General features: G+C 32.2%; 1 protein-coding gene across 1 annotated transcript; it reads right to left on the minus strand.

The window, feature by feature from the left end:
• Positions 1-10,341: 10,341 nt before the first annotated feature.
• LOC129919311 (coiled-coil domain-containing protein 1-like) lies at positions 10,342-11,616 on the minus strand. The gene is made up of 2 exons (XM_056000167.1): positions 10,608-11,616; positions 10,342-10,541 (listed from the first exon to the last, which is right to left on the minus strand). Exons 1-2 carry the CDS (start codon positions 11,614-11,616, stop codon positions 10,342-10,344), a joined length of 1,209 nt encoding a protein of 402 aa, XP_055856142.1.
• Between the last annotated feature and the right edge of the window lie 3,289 nt (positions 11,617-14,905).

Genomic DNA, 14,905 nt, shown 5'->3' on the forward strand with positions numbered 1-14,905 from the left:
TTTTTTTTTTAACCACGAAGATTCACAGAAACGTTCACGAGTGACAAAAAAAAATAAATGTATGGATTCACTTCACGACTTGCTTCACAAGTATGTACTAGGCTTTATTTCGAAAATCCAGAAATGTAGAGCAATAGTCTCAACGAACACAATTGATTTAAATTTAGCCCTTCAATGAGAAACTGGCACTTAAAAAGTTTTTAACATTTAGGTAAAAAGTTTTTAACATTTAGGGCCAATTTTTCAATAGTCAGTTAAACAGTCAGTTAGTACTTATTCCTAAGGATAGAGAAAAAATCAATTTTTCAACAAGCTTATTCCTAACTTATTCCTTATTCCAACTTATTCCTAAGAATAAAACTATCTGCTTCTTTCAGAGGCGAATAAAAATTATTCTAAGGAATAATCTCAACAAAAATATTGTGTCAGTTGTCAAAGCTGTTTTGAAAGAATTTTGAAAAAAATACAGTGGAACACAAGAAAACAAAAACAATCATGAATAAAAATGACGTTTAATTTTAAATATTTTTGAATTTGACAATTTTTTTTTTTTGTTGTTCTGTAGAATAAATTATTCTTGATTGAAAAATTCAATGTTTTTATCTGATTGTTTATGAGCCTAATAACTTTATTCGTCGAACAGTTAACAGACTGTTTATTAGAAGATTGAAAAATGGGCTCTTAGAAAAACAAATTTTATCTTGTTATTTTTTTTTTCTAAAATAAAATAAAACACTTATTTAGGCTTCTCCATTTTCGTGTTCAATAGCAACACTTGTCCTACAGAGCATATAAAAAACAGAAAAATGGGAGGCATCTTTAATAACGGTTTAGGACATTTTATTTCATTTCTTAGTTAAGAATTTCTTCATAGGTCGTTAAAACCAAAAGTTTAATCAAAATTCTTCAAATAGGTTTTGAGAAATATAAACTTTTTCATTAATATAGGTAGGGAAATTTGATAAAAGCTAAGTGCAATTAGTGTTGCCATGAAAATATTTGGAAAATCTGCAGATTTGTAGTTTTTGGCCAAATAAATGATGTTTTAGTTCGTCCTTGGCTTTAATTTAATTGACATTTTACTTCAGTTTTTGGAATGTAATCCTTTTTTATCTTTTTTATCAAAGAAAATGAAGAGCAGGCATAATTTTTCAAATCTTTTTCATACTCAGTTTTAAAGTTTAGATTTTTTCTGTGCAGTATTTTTGATACGACGATAAATATTTACATATTGCCATATTGCACGCAGGGAAGCGTGCCACATTTTTGTTTCTCTTCTTATGTCCCAAAAATCTAAGTTGCATTTGAATGCCATAACTAGACCATTCATGATTTATCCTTTTGTTGAGTTAAATCAGAACATTCGCTTCCTAATTCACTTTGAGAAATCAAAGAACTTACCCTGACTTAAGCCACGAGATCATATACATTTAAAATTTTGTTTTAAGTACATTCCATATTTATTTGTTCATTAAAAAAAAAGAGGTAAACGCGTGTTGAACAGAAAATATACCTTAAAGTCAAAATTGATTAAAAATGTAAAGGGTCGCAAAAAATAATAAAAAAAATTTTAAAAAATATTTAAAAAATTCACATTTCCATCCCACTCATGCAATTTTGATTTGAATTTTTAGAACATAATTTCCATCCCTGCTATTGATTTATAGTTCATTGAACAATTTATCATTTTATCGTTCTCAACTCAACAATTTTTTGAACATGCGTTTTAACTACCCCCAACCTGGTGGTGACGACAACAACAACTTGCAATTCAACTAACAGAGACATAAATCAAACTAACATCACCTATAAAGTTGGGTGAATACACCAAACTACTCTCAACAACTCTGCATTGTTCAGCACAACAAACATAGCACGCCACCATGCCGCACAAAGTGCAATAACGTTGTGTTTAATTAGATTTTTCAAACCAAGCGCTTAATAAATAATAATAAAAATTTATTTCGGTTCAGACAACACCAAACCACCACCACCATCAGCACTACACACCAATTATTGTTTTATTAATACATATCTTGTAAATAAAGAGGAGAGGGTGCTCGAGGGAGGAATTTTTTGAAAAACAGAAACATGGGCTTCCCAAATAGTTTCTTTATAATAATTCGTGATATTTGCCATTTATTGAGATTTTTCATCTCTATTCAAGGTTGCATCATTGTTTGGCGGCGGCGGCGACGGCTACACGCCATATGAACGTCAACAACACCGACCGCCACATCTATAGAGTAGCGCTGCGCTGCGGTTCAGTTGAGCTGCATTAGAAAAACAACACAAAAAAAAACTACGACGCTTTTGGTAGTAATAATATATAATATCAATATTTATACTTAAATACACGTATATATACGAGTACCTGCTTTCTGTTGCTTCAATACTTTATATATACATAACTCGCTTATATGTATTTGCAAATCGACGAGGTCATTGGAATTAATATTGATGCACTAACCTTGGAATTTTATTAGCAACAACTTGCTTTGAACAAAACAATGCAACATTATGTGCTCGGTTCAGCTCGGCGCTCGTGCAAACGAGATATTCTTTGGAAAAAGAACACACACACGAAAAATATTGGAAAAATGGGAGTACTTAGGGATGACTAAATAAAAATGTAATTTTGTTCAAAAATAGTTTTGAATTTATTTACAAGTTATAGTTCGTAGCAATCAACAGTTCGCAGAACATGTAATTTTGAAAATTAAATAAAATAAAAATACACAACTGGGTCCAAGAATATAATCACAGTCTTTCGCCTGTTGAATATTACTACTAAATAAAACATACTGAAATACCTCTCAATCCAGAAGAAAACAGTGCAGAAAACTTACGAGAAGTCACTGACCAGTACTGTGTCAAATTTTTGTTTGTTGATATTTCTTTGCTAAATTAGACGAAATTTCGATTGGATCCACAAAACCCAATCTCGAGAGTCTCTAAAAAACAGTTGGCACTAACGTAAAAGTAAAGCGATACACCGAATTTCCTGTTTTTTTTTTTAGGAATTATGTCTCGATTAGAAACGATTACGATTTTGTTGGGATTGTGCCTTCTGCAAAGAAAATAGCAGGAATTTGTCAATAAGAATGCAAGCACATTCGGTAAAAAAAGGGGGCTTCAGGCAAATAGGAGTAAATGGAAATGTGTAGCGTGGTAGAACCAACGCACTCCTATGGTTCGATCTTATTTGACAACGTTTACGTTTTAAGTGGTCCACACGAGAAGATCACTTTAGAGTCACATTTTTAGGATGTTGCCAAATATGTATATCGGTAATATTACGTGTAATGTTGTCTTTATCGACGTAGAAGGATGATTTGACGAATGTTCATGTAGAATAGCCTAAAAGAGTCAAATCAAGGCAACCACTTTACTGGTTACACAACTACTTTCACCAGGGTTTAGTTCTTTTAATGATCAAATGGCAAAACTAACTGAGCATGTTTGAATTTGGCACATGTCAAAACTACGAGTGAACTGGCAACAAAAGAACACTGACAAAAATAACAAGCTTAACAAATCACCGCCAGTCACAACAACATAACAACTTTAAATTTCTTAAACATGTTTCTATGCCCGATAAACATTGCAATATCAATCTTTATAATAAATTTAAAGGTGAAAATTGTATACAAGAAAATTTGAAAATATTCCTCATAGATGGAAAACCGAATTGTCGTCGGGAAGATGATGGTTCTTCACATTGTTTTTCGGTGAAACGCTCTCTTCAGACATTTTTTACGACAGTAACTAACTCTTAAATAAAATAAACTCAAAGGCTATGTAAGTAAATATCTCTTTCTGAAAATACGAAAGAAATATACATATTTCGATACAAATAACTGATTAACCAGACATAACAGAAACTTATGGGTTTCATTCGTTAATAGAGCTTTCAAAGACCTATCTTTTGATGTATCACTCGGTGGATTTGGTGGAAATTTTTTTAAAATGCATAATTTTTGTCAAGGGGTTAACCTTGGATTTTTTACGAAAATCTAAAAAAAAATATATACATTTTTCATTTTTGTCCCTAAATGGATAGACTTATTCACTATGAACTAGTAGCTCAAAACCAAAGCTTGTTTCTAGACGTGAATTCGAAGATATGTATACGAATCTACAAATAATGAAAAATTATCTCATGATACAAGAAGCCAATTAACAAAACTGAGCCCGATTCAACATAAACATTAATTGTTCAAATAATTGGTCAAATTATCATTAATTCAAAACTGAGGTTCGATTTCGATTTACAATACAGTGTAGATGGTGCAAATATCTATTGAAATTATTGTTTTCGTTTTGTTCACATAAGGGAAAGGTCCGGCTCTAATAAATTTTAAACCTTTGTAACCATAGTCAGATCACACGAGTTATTGGTATCAAATCGGTGCATAATCAAATGTCAAAAATAACAATGGCTCGAAATATTTCCCCTTTAAAACATCTTAAAATTAATAACACTGTCTTTGCTTCGAAAACTTATAAAATTTAAAAATTTAAAAGGACACATAAGACCCCAACAGCCAACAATTGTTTGGATAATCCCTGGAACGTTTTAAGCGTAGGACCATCAAGTAAACAACATCAGACAACAAATAACTCCCCACGACGCAATAAGTGGCATTGTAATCATTCCACATTTAAAATGTGTATTTAAAAACCACAAATTTGTAGTATCAAATTTTCAACAAAATTCATTGGAATTGAAATCACGCAATGTTTACATCAGTCCTCAAATTCCTCTTCAAAATAAACAAAATACATTTACAAAAAAATACAATGAAAAATAAACTAAAAAACCTTGACCGAATATATAATTTCTAGTGTCCTGCTGAGAGGCAGCCGTTTTGCAGACAAAAAAACCATTTCATTTATAAATATAATACAAAATACACACCCTTAACTGCCAAGCTGTTAATTTGATCTCTTAATAATTATATACCTCTTGTTGTAAGGATCTTCTTTGAATCACAACTGTGTGACCATTAATGTTATACAACAACCTGAAATCATTTACTCCATCGATGTCTGTCGTGCTACGTTAAATTAAAAACAACCCAATCATATTCTCGTAAAACAAAAACAAACAACAATATAACTGCATCTTCAATCTTTAACAAAAACAAAAAAGTAAACTCACAGTCATCCCATTGAGAATAATACACGTTATTGTAAAATTGTGCGACCGTGTCGTCATAATCAGAAGATTAAATGTTGTGCACACCTTATTACGCATATAACCTGGCAAAAGTATTCATCTTCAGTATCTCCTCCTTTTAACTACTGCTTCCACTATGATCACTCATAATATCGTAGCTCGAAGGCGAGAAAAAAAAGAGAGAGAGAAAAATAAAGTAGAGATCATTCGAAGGTAAGTGTGAAGCTGAAGCATCATCAAAAAGCGACGAACCAGTCTAAATATGATCCCCTGTATGCATATAACCCCTCTTCACATCATCGTCAAAGTATATTATATGAAAAATAAAAAAAAAATGTGCGAAAGTGACCTCGTTTTTTAAGAAAAAATGATTAGTGTGTATAGAAGATACCAACGACCTATCCTTGACCCATATCGCATGACAAGGCTGACTTGTGACTTCGAAACAAAAGCCCACGTACATATTTGTGGATACTACATCAGTTGAGTTGAGAGACTGCAGCAGCACGACGGCACACAACAGCACACAACACACCCTATGACGTGCATTGATGTGGCCCCGCATCTCATGATCTCTCCGAGTGGTTGTTGGTTTGAGCTTGTTGTATAATGAAATACAATGGCGATGATGGTCAGTTGCGGCGCAAAGTGCATTATGCGAGTCTCGACTCAACTCAACTCGACTTTGGAGGAGAATTGTAGAGAAATTATTTGATTAATTTTAAATGGAAATATAAAGCTTCAAGGTTACTACGAATAATATTCTGCGATGCTATTGTGCTACAAGTATATTTAAGTAGCAGCAGTCAACACAACTAATAGAGTGGTGTGGAAAACGAGGAACTAACTTGAGCTTTTGCATTTTACTCTGTTTTATGTTACTTTTATTTGGATTTTTTTTTGTTACAAAAATTACAAAAAAAAAAAAAAAAAAAACCCTGAATGTTTGTCTTCGTTTGTAGATTGAATTTCATTTGGTTGCCTTTTTCTTTACATGGTTATAACTTATAAGTGATTTCAACAAATTGGGAAGTTTGTCTTATTGCACTTTTTATTTCCTTTTATCCAATAAAAGAAGAAAATAAATCGCATTTTAAGCCAATTCAAGGTCTTTATTCAAGCTAATGAGCTCAATGTCATTAAATATAGGATTTAAAAAAAAATTCAAAAATATATTATTTTCAAGAATTTTGGAGTAAGAAAAATATAATTCAAGATCATTGTTTGATCCTTCAAAATAATATTACAATGGGCATTTTTGACATAATATGTATTAACGTTTGCTAACGTTTCTACATATTTTTTCAAGTTTTATGAAAAGTAATTAGAAATGGGTAAAAATACTCTAAAATTCTCTCCAAAATGTTAGCAAGCCAAAATTTGGGCCGTTTCGCACTCAGTCTGAATTAAGTACCGACTCTGTTCCCAAATTTTAAAATTGTGTTTCGTAGAAGGGAACGCTCACTATTCTAGAGTAAACAATTGCCCCACTCTGGACAAATTTAGTCCCAAGAAATTCTTTAGGCTGAAATATGAGTTATGTCAAATGAAAAGTTGATGTTTGTCAAACAAATAAATAAACGAAGGAAACAAATCAGATTGTTGTAATTGACAAATTGAATGTCATTTACTTGTGTTTTGCATTCAAAAAGTTTTCTGTATTGAATCAAACAGAAAATATGAAATTGTGATTGCATTGCATAATGATGTTCAACTGGTTCCAGACTATTTTGCAGTCTTTCGTAGTTTCATTTCAATCTGAGAAAATTCTCTCCAACTCTCAGAAATTTAACAGACTTCCTAATTTAGTGCACGTGGAACAGACCTATTAATTAAATAAATTCTATTCGAGTTGTGCACAGCTATAGCTGAAAAATCACAATTTCCTTAACAATTACACATTTTATATCAGTTACAATTCAATGTACGGTTAAAAAAATGAAGAAAAGCGTTAAAATTAAGCTCGATCTGTGTCCAAGGCTTCAGTTATAAATTTGAGTAAATTCATAAGTTTGGAATGGTAAAATGATTCAGCCATTTTACCATTTATATAGTAGGTAACTTTTAAAACAAAGAAATTTGATGTGTACAGTGAATAACAGTTCAAATGATCCATTCCTTTTTTGAAAAATCTAAACGCTATGAAATTGGACTTGAATGAGATGTCCACTCAATCAAAACTATATAAAATTTACAAGTTATAGACTCAATAGTCAAAATTTCATAATAAAATGTTAATGCTTAAGTATTAACTTTAGAAGGAGTTTTTATGATTACATATTTTCTTTATTTTTATCAGTTTTGGCAAATTATTTGGAATTCAAAATGAGACCACAAACAACTGTCGTCCAACAAAAATTTGAATTTAACCATTTTTGATATTAATTATATTGCAAAATTGCAGAAATTGATAATATGATTCACGCAAATCAACAGCCCATCATAAATAGGTTGGTGTATGAAAATCCAATGAGATCAGCTCCAACGTTAAATTCATAAGTGCTTGAAGAAATTAATATATCGTACATTGCAAAAACAATCCATTGCCCAAACACATCCTGTTAGAATATTCATTTGCGTACGAAATCAACTCAAGCTCAAATTACTTGTTACTATAAATGTTAAGTTATCTGTTGTTTATTTATTTTGTGAAAATTACTTATAAATTTGTTATCAACTTCAGACCTGATCGTTGTTAATAAATAGTTATTTTGTAAGAAGACTTTAATTTTACAAGAAGAAATCAATACATCCCTGCTCTATGGAGTGAAGATAAAGTTGTATTCATATCAAAGCAGGTAAATTCTTTCATGTCTATCCGAAAGACCTCCGAACTAACAATCTATAATCATCTCTCTACTAGAACGAATGATTGATATCCACTTGCATAATGTCATAGATCCCAATTTCATATTTACAGCACAACACGCTTATTATAAAAGAAAATCGGTACAAGGAGTTCACCCAAGTTGCATTCCTTGACATCAAAGGTGCCTCCAACAACGTTAGAAATCTAGCATTTTATCACCGCACTGAATAACTAAAGTAGAAAGCTCACTGTCTTAGCTAATAGGCCTGGACCCATGTTCTGTAATTATGGAATAGATAAAGTTTTTCGAAAAATGGTGAAAAATGAAACGAAACTCATTTTATAGCATCAAAGGGCTTATGTAATTTTGACAGTCGATAGCTTTATCGACTAGAACAGACGGAATAGAAATACTGGAAAAATACGATAAAACGTATTTCTATATCTTTGTCCCCAAAAATAACTCACTAGCTACAAACAGCTATCTTAAGACCCATTGTACAAAATAACTCATTGCGACAAGATAAATAAAGTTTATAATTTAGCCCGTAATCTATCAACGAAGCCCTATGTTCGGTACCTAAGTCTAAGAGCTATTTCGATTAAAAAACCACAACCTTCACCCCGTAAAGGAGTCAAAACAAAGAAAATGATGTGTTAATACCATTTTGAAAACGCTTATTACAATAACTTTGATTCGCCAAATTTTTCTAGCCCTTGTAGCGTTTTCGTTTGGAAATTCTTAGGACTGTCCGGGACTGTCCAATACGGAATTACAAACGAACAAGCTATGAGACTTTTTTTTTTATTCTGAAGTTTGGGTTTCTATTTGTCTGATAAAAGGTTTGTTTTGTTTATTTTTGTTTTGATTATTATTACAAACATCCACCAAAAATTTATCATCACTTGAGGAAGATGATAATGAGACCAATGAAGCCATATTATTCCATAAAAAGTTATACATTTGTTTTGTTGTATATTTAAATATTACTTAAATATTATTTAAATATTACCTTATTTAGTTTGTGAACTGTTCAAAATCTAAAAATCCAGAATTAAACAACAAACAGTGACATTGCATAACTTTGATGTCATAAAAGTGAGCATGTGTGCGTGATTCTCGTTTTGATTGTGCCTAAAAATTCGGAATCGATTTTCTCTTCTTTTCAGAATTAAAACTGTAATTGAGTTGAGGAATTCCGAGCAGTCTCAGAAAATAAAACGCTATTAGTCGCTGGATCTGTTTCCCTAAGCGAATCTGTTTTGGAAGCGAAAATCATGATGATCAAAGAAGTATTAGCCTGGCTTAAAGAAAAAGTGATATCTACCTGGGATATGCGCATTCTCTTTCATATTCAAGCCGCCCTCATATCGTTAGCTTCTATTGCTAGAAACTTGGTAACTGTCCGCGACTATCGATGAGTCGGAACAGTTTAAAATTCAACTCTTTTGGCTTCGGGGATGCAGAGATTGTTTGGGAAACTGCTTGACAGGAATATTACAATTTGAATACAACAAAACAGGGTTTTTCAGAACAAAAAACAACCAAAAATAAACACACTTTTTCGAAATGTTATTTGTTTAATTTTCTTTGAACAAAAGCTTCTATTTTTATTTGTATTTTTGCTCTTAAAAACCCTGTTTTGTTGAGTTCAAATTGTAATATTTTGCGATCTAACTGCAACTTTGGGAACTTTTATACTATTTTGAAAGCTACAATAACAGGGCAACTTTTTAAAATGATTAACCATTCTCACACCGTACAAATTTTTTTTGCGGTGTTGCCCTCAAATAAAAGTTAGAAATAGATTTTTTATAAAACTTGAAACTGTTAGTTAATTTGCAGCGAAATGGCGTATGGAATAAAAAATATTTTGATTAATTAATTGTTCCTAATTATTTGGAAATGTTTTAGTAAAAGAATTTAAAAAAAACAAACATGAATAATGGGCGCAGGAAGCAAAATACTGTTGCCAAGTAGGGATTTTTCGAAATTTCACAAGAATTGCATTAACTCGAAAACCGTAAGAACTTGGGATGAACAAGTTACCAAATTCTGAGAGCCCTTAAGTTCCCCAATCAGCATATTTCGTTTGATCCATTACTTTTGGGACACCCTGTATAAAAACACCAGACTCAGTTATTATCAATTAAGTAATTGTGAATCGTTACAAAATCTCTATATTTTGATAGGAAGACAACTTTCATAATGAAAAGCCCAGAATGCAATTTCTTTACTTAAAATAACGAATAAAAGGGTTATAACAAATTCTCAAAATTGTTTCAATGCATAGAAAGTATTTCCTAAAAAGTCTTAAAACTAAAAAGAAACATAACAAACAAAATTCACTTACCAATTTAATGACTTCTTTTTAGCAATCCTTCCATAGTTAATCCTCCTTGTCAACACACTTATCTGATTTACTTCCCTCTGTCTAGCTTCAACAATTGGTGATGATGTCGAACGTGGTCGTTTTTTAGCTGGCGACGAAAGATTCTTTGATGCTGATGTTACAACAGCATTCATTAAATCATCATCATCATATTCATCTTCATCAACATCATCTTCCTCATCATCATCATCATAATCTAATTCAATATCTTCAAAATTATTACCAACTTCAACTGATTGTGAAGTACCTAACATCTGTTTAATTGGTATTTGTTGTGTGGTTGGCTTTAGTGTTGTCTCTTTGGAATTTGTGGTGGTTTTAGGAACTGGTGGTTCATCTTCGTCGGATGATCCAATAACAACTGCTCCCAAACTATCATCTTTTATATCCATCATTTCATCATCAGCTTCATCATCATCATCGTCTTCATCATAATCATCATCAATATCTTCTGATGGATCAACGACAACGGAATCGGATTTTTGTTCTATCTTTTCAGTGTCTTGCTCATTGCCACCATACAAATAATCATCATCATCTTCCTCCTCTTCGTCATCGTCATTAAGAGCTTCATTACTAACTCCTTCGACATCTTCATCGTCTTCGTCGTCGTCAGAATCATCAACAACGTCATCGATTGGATAGGAATCTTCTTCATCATCATCATCGTCATCGTCCAGAGCCACAACAACAGACTCTGGCTTATTGACAACACTACTAACAACTTCCTGATGTTGTTCTGGAACTGGAACGACAGTTGTCAGTTCCGCCAGAAGAAGAACAGGCTCTTCCGCAGATTTGTCAGATTCTGGCAAAGGAACTGATTCTGATTCTACTACAATCGACTCATGGACGATTTGAGGAACAACATCTGGAACCTCATCGCCACCAGTGTCACATTCCTCAATCGCTATTGGAGGCTCTTTAAGAGTTTCCTTCTTTGTTTCTTCTTCAACTTTGATCTCAACAACAACTTCTTGAGGAGCTACAAGCTCTTCAGATTGTGTTTCTTTTGTTGGTGTTTTTGGTGGATTTGGAATTACTTCCGGGCTAGTTTCAGATTCAGTTTTTGCTACAGAATCTGGAGGAACAGATTTTGCTTCTGTTTCGGTCGTTTCAACCTTTTCTTCTACAACTACTTGAATTTCTTTAGATTTTTCACTCACCTCGACATTTGTGTTCATTTCTTCGGTATTTTCTTTGACATTTTTAATTTTTTCACAATCCTCCATTATTGTTAATTTTCTTTTTAATTAAATTTGAGAAGATAAGATGTACAAACAACCGAGCGCGGTTGCAAAGGAGGAGGAGGATGAATTTTCTTCCACCCCACTACTAGACACTATTCTTTGCTCGTTGATGCAGCTGTCAAAATGTGCTCACAATTTTGACATTTCCAGTGGAACGAAAAAGGGAAATTTTAATTTCTGATTGATTGTGGAAGAGAGACAACTATATTAGCATTATTTCTTTTCTTTTTTTCCAATAAACAAATCTGCAAAAAATATAAATTAATGAAAGAAAAGAAAAAAAACAATGAAAAAGATGCAATTAATTAGAAAAGGACAAATTTATGTATATTATTAATTTACCATGAATAGAATTTGTTGAAAGGAGACGACATTAGAACTGATATGAAATCAGAGTAAAAAAAACTGTCTTTGCAATTTACATGAAAAAAAAATTTTCTGAACTCGACGAAAACACAGAAATGGGAGACGACGCCGGCGAAAAAATAGATTCTTTTGATTTTAACTTTGTAGAGAATTCACTTAATTATATTTTACATAAATAATGTTAAGCACTTTTTTTATTAAACAATTAAATTTGATTTTTGTGCGAAAATTTTGGGGTAGAATAGAATATTTAGCACAAATTAATTAAGAAACACTCATTTGTGGATGGCAAACTTTTTTTTGACAGCCATATTTGATTTGATTCGAATGAAATGGCAATTGGAATAGATTTTCTAGTTGGGAAATATGGCGCGTAGGGATATTTCCAATAAAATGGGATCAATGGGGTGTGTTCGTAAGCTGGTAATTTAACAAAGATTTTGAATGTGAAAATGGTGTGTTCCATTGGGTGATAGAGTTTGTCTGTTTTTACACGAGTATAGAGATTGAGTAAAAAGACTTCATAATGTAGGTATGAGAACTTCATAGGGAGAAAAGTCCTCATTAAAAAGTCTGCATAATGTACGAGAACTTCAGGGAGAGAAAAGTAAGCATTTTTGGAGTAAAAAGTCCTCATTAAAAAGTCTACATAATGTAAGTGAACTTCAGGGAGTGAAAAGTAAGCATTTTTGGAGTAAAAAGTCCTCATTAAAAAGTCTGCATAATGTAAGTGAACTTCAGGGAGAGAAAAGTAAGCATTTTTGGAGTAAAAAGTATTCATTAAAAAGTCTGCATAACGTACGAGAACTTCAGGGAATGAAAAGTAAGCATTTTTGGAGTAAAAAGTCCTCATTAAAAAGTCTGCATAATGTAAGTGAACTTCAGGGAGAGAAAAGTAAGCATTTTTGGAGTAAAAAGTCCTCATTAAAAAGTCTGCATAATATAAATGAACTTCAGGGAGTGAAAAGTAAGCATTTTTGGAGTAAAAAGTCCTCATTAAAAAGTCTACATAATGTAAGTGAACTTCAGGGAGTGAAAAGTAAGCATTTTTGGAGTAAAAAGTCCTCATTAAAAAGTCTGCATAATGTAAGTGAACTTCAGGGAGAGAAAAGTAAGCATTTTTGGAGTAAAAAGTCCTCATTAAAAAGTCTGCATAATGTAAGTGAACTTCAGGGAGAGAAAAGTAAGCATTTTTGGAGTAAAAAGTCCTCATTAAAAAGTCTGCATAATATAAATGAACTTCAGGGAGTGAAAAGTAAGCATTTTTGGAGTAAAAAGTCCTCATTAAAAAGTCTACATAATGTAAGTGAACTTCAGGGAGTGAAAAGTAAGCATTTTTGGAGTAAAAAGTCCTCATTAAAAAGTCTACATAATGTAAGTGAACTTCAGGGAGTGAAAAGTAAGCATTTTTGGAGTAAAAAGTCCTCATTAAAAAGTCTGCATAATGTACGAGAACTTCAGGGAGAGAAAAGTAAGCATTTTTGGAGTAAAAAGTCCTCATTTAAAAGTCTGCATAATGTACGAGAACTTCAGGGAATGAAAAGTAAGCATTTTTTGAGTAAAAAGTATTCATTAAAAAGTCTGCATAACGTACGAGAACTTCAGGGAATGAAAAGTAAGCATTTTTGGAGTAAAAAGTCCTCATTAAAAAGTCTGCATAATGTAAGTGAACTTCAGGGAGAGAAAAGTAAGCATTTTTGGAGTAAAAAGTCCTCATTAAAAAGTCTGCATAATATAAATGAACTTCAGGGAGTGAAAAGTAAGCATTTTTGGAGTAAAAAGTCCTCATTAAAAAGTCTACATAATGTAAGTGAACTTCAGGGAGTGAAAAGTAAGCATTTTTGGAGTAAAAAGTCCTCATTAAAAAGTCTGCATAATGTAAGTGAACTTCAGGGAGAGAAAAGTAAGCATTTTTGGAGTAAAAAGTCCTCATTTAAAAGTCTGCATAATGTACGAGAACTTCAGGGAGAGAAAAGTAAGCATTTTTGGAGTAAAAAGTCCTCATTAAAAAGTCTGCATAATGTATGAGAACTTTAGGGAGTAAAAAGTAAGCATTTTTGGAGTAAAAAGTCCTCATTAAAAAGTCTGCATAATGTATGAGAACTTCAAGGAATGAAAAATAAGCATTTTTGGAGTAAAAGTCCTCATTAAAAAGTCTGCATAATGTAAGTGAACTTCAGGGAGTGAAAAGTAAGCTTTTCTGGAGTAAAAAGTCCTCATTAAAAAGTCTGCATAATATAAGTGAACTTCAGGGAGTGAAAAGTAAGCATTTTTGGAGTAAAAAGTCCTCATTAAAAAGTCTGCATAATGTAAGTGAACTTCAGGGAGTGAAAAGTAAGCATTTTTGGAGTTAAAAGTCCTCATTAAAAAGTCTGCATAATGTATGAGAACTTCCAGGAATGAAAAGTAAGCATTTTTGGAGTAAAAGTCCTCATTAAAAAGTCTGCATAATGTAAGTGAACTTCAGGGAGTGAAAAGTAAGCATTTTTGGAGTAAAAAGTCCTCATTAAAAAGTCTGCATAATGTAAGTGAACTTCAGGGAGTGAAAAGTAAGCATTTCTGGAGTAAAAAGTCCTCATTAAAAAGTCTGCATAATATAAGTGAACTTCAGGGAGTGAAAAGTAAGCATTTTTGGAGTAAAAAGTCCTCATTAAAAAGTCTGCATAATGTATGAGAACTTCCAGGAATGAAAAGTAAGCATTTTTGGAGTAAAAGTCCTCATTAAAAAGTCTGCATAATGTAAGTGAACTTCAGGGAGTGAAAATTAAGCATTTTTGGAGTAAAAAGTCCTCATTAAAAAGTCTGCATAATGTAAGTGAACTTCAGGGAGTGAAAAGTAAGCATTTCTGGAGTAAAAAGTCCTCATTAAAAAGTCTGCATAATATAAGTGAACTTCAGGGAGTGA

Source organism: Episyrphus balteatus, chromosome 4 (assembly GCF_945859705.1).
Source record: "Episyrphus balteatus chromosome 4, idEpiBalt1.1, whole genome shotgun sequence".
Lineage (NCBI taxonomy): Eukaryota > Metazoa > Arthropoda > Insecta > Diptera > Syrphidae > Episyrphus > Episyrphus balteatus.

Coding starts and splice junctions, on each gene's coding strand:
- LOC129919311 (XM_056000167.1), bottom strand. CDS start 11,616: ATGGAGGATTGTGAAAAAATTAAAAATGTCAAAGAAAATACCGAAGAA. Junction 10,542..10,607: donor TTCACAATCAGTTGAAGTTG/GTAATAATTTTG, acceptor ATGTTGATGAAG/ATGAATATGATGATGATGAT.